At 37.8% G+C, this 9506-nt stretch overlaps 2 protein-coding genes across 3 annotated transcripts in view; one reads left to right on the top strand and one right to left on the bottom strand.

The window, feature by feature from the left end:
• golgb1 (golgin B1) overlaps positions 1-994 on the bottom strand; it is a 26428-nt gene extending 25434 nt beyond the window's left edge. The window contains exon 1 of the mRNA XM_015392278.1: positions 889-994. The gene's annotated coding sequence lies outside the window, so the exon portion shown is untranslated. The remainder of the gene's footprint in view (positions 1-888) is intronic.
• A 3312-nt stretch (positions 995-4306) lies between these two features.
• On the top strand, positions 4307-9024 carry guca1a (guanylate cyclase activator 1A). Of its 2 annotated transcripts, XM_015392276.1 has the most exons (4): positions 5044-5241; positions 6707-6856; positions 6949-7042; positions 8722-9024. In XM_015392276.1, the coding sequence occupies exons 1-4, from the start codon at positions 5044-5046 to the stop codon at positions 8847-8849; spliced, it is 570 nt and encodes a 189-aa protein (XP_015247762.1). In that variant the 3' UTR covers positions 8850-9024. The 2 variants fall into 2 exon arrangements, with proteins under 2 accessions (XP_015247761.1, XP_015247762.1); XM_015392275.1 differs by having other exon boundaries at positions 4307-5241; positions 6707-7042.
• Positions 9025-9506: the final 482 nt, after the last annotated feature.

Here is a 9506-nt window from a genome sequence, read left to right on the forward strand (position 1 = left end):
TTTTCCTCTCTAAGGTCGCTACAAGCATGCTTAGTGTCAGAAATTGCCTTCCAGTAGAGGCAATCAGCTGGTTTTCCTTTGATGGAAAACCTTGAATCAATTTGAATAGATGATCTGGTGAACTGGAAAGTTCCTTCAGATGACATGTGTTGTGAATTGGTGCTAAAGAAATAAACTGAATTGATTTTTTTTATTATTATTATAAGTTACAGTAATCTACTGATTTCAAAGTGATACATTTATCTTTATTATAAAAGACTTAAGTCCCACTAAAAATGAGAACATATTGTTTACATTGCCACAAGTCTAACTAGGGAGTACCAATATGGCGGCCGGTGGCTTCACTTCAACCCCGTTCTACAAACAAGCAATCAACAATCCAGTGAATAAACAGATATTATTGGGCATTAATGGGGTAAAGAGTGCGCCCCCTGGAGGAGAAATAAACGGCCTGAGTTTGATCTCAGAGGGAAACACATTGATAGAGAATCCCTTATCTTCATCCCGGGGGGGGCGGGGGCGGAGCCGAGCCTCGCGGACCCTCCAATGCGGCTGCGTGGATTTAATAGTGATGAGAAAAAATGTAGCTAGCTAAACGCACGAGCTGACGTTGAACTTCTGGAGCTAAAGGGAGGCGTTTTTTTAAAAAGCGCTGTTAAAAGGAGACGAAGAAACATCTTAGTGGGAATTAATGGTGTAAAATGTCTTGTGTTTTGCTCGGTGCAGCGAGCTAGCTGGGAAGACTCCCCGGAGCTAACGCTGCTAAAGGTAAACACGGATAGCCTTTCTGAGCTCCACTGACTTCTCCCTGTTTTTCTTTCGCATGACAGCCGCGCAGCGCGCCTCCGGCGGCGGCTCGCTCCCTGATAAAAGGCGGCTTTAACTCACCGATGATGGAGCTCCTGCAGTAAATCCGCCTGCTTTTGATTTGTCTTAAATTCCTCGGATGGGTTTTAGAGCCACATCACCAAACACTCCCGGAAACAAAACTTTCTCGCCTCTGATTGGCCAGCTGGGATCTGGAAGAGTCTACAAATTTAAAGGCGTACACACACCTTTTTCCTCACCAGGGAGTGTCTGAAAATATATCAACTCTGATTATATATATGTAATATATAGAGCTGGCGATGATTCCAAGACAGGATCACAGAGTCAAACTGATTGTGAACCAGGGCAAGCAGCTGGGGAGGAGTCTGCTCCTGCTGGCCCACTACACCACACAGTTTGGGGAGTTTGTGGGCCGCTTCGTGCAGGGGATGGTGACTGCCATAAAGTGGACCAGCCTGTTTGCACACACCACAGCATCAGTTTTTGACTTCATCTACCAGCATCTGCACTGGGGGAAGAGGAGACCCGTCTCTGCCAAGGACATATGTCTGGACCGATGACTTTAGGTGTTTTTATGTGGGCAAAACACTACAAAACAGCAGCAGCAATCAGCAGGACTTATAAAGATGAATATTTGTGTATTTGTTACACACCAAGTAATGTCACAGGACTTGCTGTGCTGTTTCCAGTTTTTCCCTAACCTGCTGATTTGACTAATGCAGGTGTGTCACAGGGTAACGATAAGAATGTTGTGGAATCATATTTTTCCTTGGCATATTTTGTGAGATAAAATGGTTTGAGTGTTCCTGTTTGAATATAAGTAATGATAGAGAAATCCTGTACCAAAGCTGATGGCTCCCTACTCTAGACAAGGGGGAAGGAAAGTCATGAGAAATTCACACAGCCTCCTTCATGCCGTGGCTACAATTTATGTCCTTGATTAAGTGTTTTTATTAGGAATAATTATGTCTTGCAAGAAATGCTTCCGACTCAGTTTCCTAAATTCACAATATTACATTCATAAAATTACATAAATATATTATTGCACTACAAGAGAAGAAAAAACTGACGCTCTTTTACTTCATAACACATATTTTCAGTTAAAACTGACTAAACTTTACATTTAAATGTAGAAATTTCTAAACCACGTTAACTGTGATTCCATTAAACCTTAATTCCTGAAGGTTTAAGTTGTGTATTTTCTTTTAAGTATAAGTTTTGTTTCTATGCTTCTATTTTAAGCTAATTTCATTAGAAATTATCTGGAATTTTTATATGAGTGATGAATACATGTTTATTAACAGATATCTTATGTTTTGTTATTGAAAACAACTTCTGTAATTTCCTGCTACGGACGCTGAGATCAGAGTGACTGTATTGAAATAAACGTCTTTACTAATCTTCTTTAATCTCATTTACCTATGGAAAAAAAACCCTGCAAATGACCTTTAAAAAACATTTTTATTATCCTTTCAAAATTTTGCTCAAACTGTTTGGATATTTTAGAGTAAAACATCAAATTAAATTAAATCTAATCAGCCATGAAACAGACTTAATTCATCTTAAAGGTAGAAACTTTCGTCATTGTTGAACCTTTTCTGATTTAATTCTCTGTTTATCCATCTATCGGTGTCTCTACCAATCAACCTAATCTCTGAAACAAAGTAGCTCAAATAGATTAGATTGTTGGAAAACATCCGCAAACGTTCAATTTCAAGTCTTTTCACAGCTTAAGTTTATTTAGGTCTGGACTTTGAGCCAGTTTAACAACAGAATTTGCTTTGATCTGAATCATTTCCACGGGAAGAAATTGAAATCTACACAAGTCATTTTTTTCCTTCAAATAAATGTATTTGTTCTTAGATTGAGGAGATAAGTCACATTTTTGCCAATGGACCAAGACAATTTACACTTAAAATAAGAAAACATAAATTGCATTTTCTTATTTCAAGTGCATATTATCTAATTATCTTATTTTAAGAATTAAAAATACCCATTCCATTGGGAAACTATCTCATTTACCTACTCAAATTAAGGGTAAACCCACTTAATTTAAGACATTTTTACTAATTTCTATATTGTTTTTCCAGTGTAGCTGTGCCTTCTGAATAAAATGGTCCCCACAGCATGATGCTGCCACCACCCTGCATAAAAGTGTGCATGATTACTCAATTGCTCTGGAATAAAACATTTCTGAGCAACTAATTGGCTTAATTATAAGGTAGTTCAGTAAAGATTAATTCTAAAAATTTTATTGAGGAACACAAAAAATAAAAGAGATAAGACGTCTCTATGAAGCAGTACATGAGAAAAAAGCTTTTCTGACTGCTGGTGAAGATTCATCCAGTCATCCAGGTCATAGTCTCTCTATAAGCCTGGAACTGAAACACTCATCCAGACATTTTGAATTGAGAAAACTTCCTGGAAACAAAATGCTTTCAAACTTGGAAAACAAATTCCAGAGGTTTGTTGTTTTTTGTTTTTTTTTTACTTTTTCGGAAAGCTTATCTGACTCAATGTAATGCTGGGAATAAAAAGAAACACACACACAGCAGTCCAAAAACAGAACCTTGGGGTACACCAAAATGGAGTAGATAAAAGCTTGGGGATTTCCTCGGGGCCGTCGCTCCTCCTCCCTTAGCGGCGGGCTGATTTCCTGGGTTGGCGCCTCCTGGTTGCCTTTTCTCTGGACATCCCTTTGGGCATCTGGGGTTTTGGGTCCCCCGGAGCTCTCCTCAGTGCTCCGAGGGGGCGGGTCTTTGGCTCTTCACAACCACTTTTGAGCATTTTTCCTTTGGATAAAATTTAAATGCACGGTGCACTCTCACAAACAACTTCAGGTGCTTGGCTCCAGGTACTTAGATTTAATTCCATACAGAAAGCCCATATTCTTATCTTCAGCTACCATAGAATACATGTCAGATTAAATAATAATACTTATACTTCAGCGATAGTATCAAGGTGCTACTTTATTGTATCTCTTATACTATATCAGTTGGTTGAGCTGTTCTTTTTACAGATGAAGAAGCAGACTGAAGACGTTTATAATTTTCTCCCTTTCATCTCCTCTTTCTTTCATCTTTTCTCCTTTTTCTGTTTTTCCTTTCCTGTTCTACTTCCTTCTGCATAGTTATAATAAAGCTATTTATATGCGTAACTCAAGCGGTACACTATGGCGATAGCCGTACTGCTCCACTTGTGAAACCAAAATCTGTTGGGCTCTTTTTTGGCATCAAGACAATTATTCTTATTGCAACATCTCCATACAGGACAAATAAAAAATTTAAAAAAAGAAAGAAATTCAATTTAAATTCAACTTTAACACATTTCAAAATAGATAAATACATTTCAATTATATTCAGGTTTATATTGCATAGCTTTTATAAAAAGAGTTCATAATTTTAGATGTTTTTGTGAAGGTCAATGAGGTTACAGCATGTGAAATGTAAAGGGAGGTGGATATTTTTCTAAGGCACTATGTACATTGTATAAGGAAACCCCAGCGGACTCCTTTACGTAGAGGTGCTAACAAGATGCCAACATGAAAGACGTCAACAATGCCCTCAGAGAAGCCCTTGGAAGAGGAAACGGAAAGCATGGATGGCTGCCAATTTTCCTAGAAGAGAAAGTCCCAGGAAGTTCCCAAGAAGGTCACAACACGCCATGCCCAAGATCCAGACGCTCCAACCTAGACTGTAGACTGTTAGCTGGTTAATGTTCATTTTTATAACTGGAAAATTAACCCATCAGCCTAAATAATAAGCAGGTATGTTTGTATAACTGGTGGGAGGAGCAGAGGGTTCTCTATAAGGCTCTGCACTGTTAGTAATCCAGTCCGCATAAAGAACATGTCTCATCAGCCATGGTGCATGTTGGGTGTCCTGTACCTGCATGTGAGGCATGAAGCCTGCATTGTGCGTGTCAGCACATCCCTGGGCAAACGCGGGAAGGCCAACCTGCCCTTTTAATGGAGGGATTAAGCTGATCAACTGCATTTTCCTGGATTACAGCCAGAGATTAAAGCCAAGGAGAATGATGAGGGGGGCGTGGAGATCTGGTGAACTACAAAAGGATCTTGCCAAGTGCCACCCTCATCCTAAAGGTCCCAGTGTTGTGTGACTGTGAACAGGGATAAGATCCGCTTCACAGTAGACCAATTGGGCAGTGAGTTCTGTGCAGCAGCAGCAGCCGTTTGCTCCTCCAGCTGTTAGAGAAATGGGCAACTCCAACGGGTGCACCGTGGACGACCTGCAGGCGGTGGAGATGCACCTGTGGTACAAGAAGTTCATGACGGAGTGTCCATCAGGGCAGCTCACGCTGCACGAGTTCAAGCAGTTCTTCGGGCTGAAAGGATTGGACCAAGAGGCCAATGCCTACATAGAGCAGATGTTCCGAACATTCGACATGAACAAGGTCAGTTTTCCACTCCTTTAAATATTTCCACTTAAAAGATAAAATAAATCTGTATAAAACAATAAAACAGCCCTAACAGTAATGCTTTATATTTTTACATTTTAGATTTAAATACTTATATACTCCATTTTTACTTTTAAGTCTAAAAAAAAAAGTTTTATACTTTCAGATAAATATTTGATGTAAAAGTTTTTTTTATAGAACTAGACCTGTAGATGCAAAACAATAATTAACAAAAATTGTATCAATTGTTGGATGCAAATTCAAACACAAGTATACCATAAATGTGAAAGAAAAGAATAAATACAGAAAATTTGAGACTGATTATAAATAAGAGTTAAAAACACAATAATAAAACACTGCTTTCACATTTCTAAATAAATTCAGAGTCTGGTAAAATTGCATGTAATTGAACACAGACGCTGCTTAGGGCCCCCTGCTGGCCTGGCTGACCCAACAAAAGTTTAAAATATACTTTAGGTAAAAAAAAAAAAAAAAACTTGTAAAATCCTAATTTTAATATTTATCTCAAGTTTGGAAACGTTACTATTTTAAGTAATTTGTTATATCGGTTTAATATAATTAATTTAGGCTGAAGAGATAAGTTGCACCCTATTTTTATTAACAATTATCTGGTTTTATTTTTAATTTTTTATAATAAATGTAACAGTTCCTAAGAAATATTTAATAAAAAAGAACCAAGTAACATTCATTTTTAAAATCACATCAGACACTAAAAAAAGGTTGATAAATAATCATTTTTAATGATTAAAATCAACTTATTTTCATAGATATGCTAAATATCGTGTTTTATTCAAATATCTGATCAATAAATTGCATCATTTATAGATTTTCCTTCTTCTAAGCAGGTTGGCAGAAGTTTTTTTTTTTTTTTATAATCTATTTCATTGAACGCACCAACACCACGACAACAAGACAAACTATTTCAGAGGCTGCAGGATTCTGTTTATTTGTAAAACTTAAAGTTTCATAATGAACTGAAACATTTCTGCTGTGACTTGTTTAAAAATACTCAATTGAAGCAGAAAACTGGTTCAGTATAATTTATGTCCCCTGGAATGCAGAAACCTTTATTTGAGCTACAAGCTTTTAGCCAAATGTTTCTTCCAGGATCATTTTAATTGGGCGCCTCTTTTGTCCGACGGACAGGGTCGTCAGCGGATTTCTGTCTCAGAAGCTATATTTACTTCCTCCTTGAGCCAACAAAAGGGCTGCTGTAATCTGTGTGCTTGATTGAACAAAGAGATTATCCCGGAGACGATGCTTAGATTGTTGTGACACAGACAGGGCAGAGATAATCTGCTTTGGCTTATGTTCAATGAACCGACGCTGTTTCTTTACCCATTAAAGGTTTTGAATAAACAAAACTTAAAATGTGAAGCAAGTCTAGTTATGGATTATAACCCAGGTTTTGGCACAGATTAAACGCTGATTGCCTCTGCAGGACGGCTACATAGACTTCATGGAGTACGTGGCGGCCCTGAGTCTGGTGATGCGGGGAAAGATGGAGCACAAGCTTCGATGGTACTTCAAACTCTACGACGTGGATGGAAACGGCTGCATCGATCGCTACGAACTCCTCAACATCATCAAGGTAAGGAGGTCACGCGCCCTTTGGCTCCCAGTTCCCCTAAACCTCCTCCTAGGTTTGAATCTGACCTGCTGGTTTGAATCCCTCTCCTCCAGGCCATCCGGGCGATCAATGGGAACGACAATCAGGAGACGACGGCGGAGGAATTCACCAACAGAGTCTTTGATAGGATTGATGTCAACGGAGATGGTGAGTGGGCGGGTGATGCTCACTGTCCATTCCACTTTCCAAATCCCATTAAATCCAGTTTGGCATTAAGAAAGAGGAACAATCAGAGTTCAGACAAAAACAGAAAAAATAAAAGTTTCCCAATAATTAGTTTAAATATGTATTAATTAACCTACAGTATAGTAAAATCCTCTCTAGGCCATGATTTATCAGTAACATCTAGAAAAAGTCCAGGAGTGAAAAGTAGGTCTGTAACACAGTTTCATTGAGTGACAGGAAAATTAAAAAAAACAAAAGAGAAATGAGCTTTAACTTTAATTAAACTGTAAATAGATCAGTTTAACAAAGATTTCAACATGTTTACATATTATTTGTCTTAATGACCCATAAGAGTGTCTTTGTCCATATCCTGAATATATCTTTATTTTATATATAAAGATATATATATATAAATATATATATATAAAAAGCAGAGGAAAGCTTTCAAAAACAATATATATATATATACACACACACACACACACATATATATCAAGCATCAACATACATGTCAGTTAGTTTCTGGATCACAGGCTCTCAGCCAGTAAGCAGGATCAATGTCCTGGTCCCTCAATCTCTGCCAAATGGGTTTTGGCTCGTCGCCTTTAGTACTGGTCTGGTTTCCATGAGAAAAGAGAGGAAATGGGCTTCCAGCAGACAGACTGGAAGGGTTTGGATGGTCCGAGTCCTTAGAGTCCCCTGAATAACAGCAGAGATGGCAAAAGTACTCACTTTCCATACTTGAGTAAAAGTACAGATACTTGTGTTAAAAAATACTCTGGTAAAAGTGGAAGTACTGATTAAACTTCTTTACTCAAGTAAAAGTAACAAAGTACAGGCTTGTAAATTTACTTAAAGTATAAAAGTAAAAGTAGAAACCACTTTTTTCATGCCGTTGCCTACATTTTAAATGGATGTCTGCCAATAGGACTAGATCTCCGTTGTGTTCATTTTCAATCATCTCGTCGTCCATGCTACTATGCTAACGCCACCGCCACCAAGCTGCAATGATTTGCCGCCAATGAATACCGCCGAATCTGTCGATTCATCTTGTAGTGGTGCGTCAAATGCAACGTAGATTCCCATCCAATTAAATTGAATTTGGTATTGATGACGTGAAAAATAATAACAGTAACTCCATTGAAATGATTCTAAACTAAAGTAACGAGCCAATTTTTTAAAATGTAAGGAGTAGAAAGTACAGATATTTGTGTAAAAATGTAAGAAGTAGAAGTAAAAAGTCGGCATAAAAATAAGTAGTAAAGTAAAAATATCAGAAAAATCTACTTGAGTACAGTAACAAAGTATTTGTACTTCCTTACTGTACTTCCCATCTCTGAATAACAGTAAAAAATGAGAATCATCTTTTGGATTGTTTAGATATCAGAGAGAATAAATAAATAGTTTTCATCAGGTCTCACCTAAAAAGCTCAAGCTGAAGCAAAGACACCCTCTTAGATAGAGAGAACATTTAAACATCCTCTAGATGAGGATTGAGGTGATTGGATCCAGATACATCTGAGATGTCGCTCCAGTAGCAGGAAAACCCATCTGCAACAGATGAAGATATTTATATATTAAAGTATTCAATTGATAATTACTGTAAGATTCAGAAAACGTACTTTGAAGCTTAATTTGTAACGCTGTGCGTCTCTGAACAGGTGAGCTGTCTTTGGAGGAGTTTGTGGAAGGCGCCCGAAGCGATGAAGACTTCATGGAGGTGATGATGAAGAGCTTGGACCTGCGCCACATTATGGCTATGATCCACAACAGGAGGCACAGTGTTTAGGCTCTGCACGTCCCTCATCTTACCTCACAACTCTGCCTCTTGGGAAAAAAGAAAAGCTCTTCTGTACAGTAATTTGACTCCACCGTAACGCTGACATATCCTAAGTTTATTCTCCAAATGAGTGACACTCATGCACTTTAAACGGGCTTTCTCCAGTGTTTATCCTGGGTTAATAAGAGGGAGCTCTCCAAGGTTTAGTGGAGGATTCGATTCTGTATCATGAACTTTTATATAGTGCTCTGTGTAAAAAGAGAAAAAAAAAAAACAGCACAAGAGTGTTTCTTTGACTGAAGGGTTGGTTTAATATTCAGCATGGAGACAGATTGAGAATAATCTGCTTCTGTTGTGCTCATCTGGTGCCTTCAGTTGAAACACTGAAAAGTGCTTTTCAGGTTTTGTCTGATGATATATTGAGAAAAAAAAACATATTTATACATTTTTTTTATATCTTAAAGCTGCAAGAAAATTAGAAAAAAATAATTTTGTTTTTCTTTCTGTGTCAAATTGAATGTTTCTGCATTTTTCAGTTCAGTTCAAATGACCTGAGTGAAATCTGCATAGGTCTATATTACAACCTGCACAAGTTGCAGATCTATCCTGTGTATGTATATAGAACCCCTGTTGGTTCAGTGTATGAGGAAAAAATAGACTGTAAAA

The sequence above is a fragment of the Cyprinodon variegatus genome, unplaced genomic scaffold (assembly GCF_000732505.1).
Source record: "Cyprinodon variegatus isolate N-32 unplaced genomic scaffold, C_variegatus-1.0 Scaffold583, whole genome shotgun sequence".
NCBI lineage: Eukaryota > Metazoa > Chordata > Actinopteri > Cyprinodontiformes > Cyprinodontidae > Cyprinodon > Cyprinodon variegatus.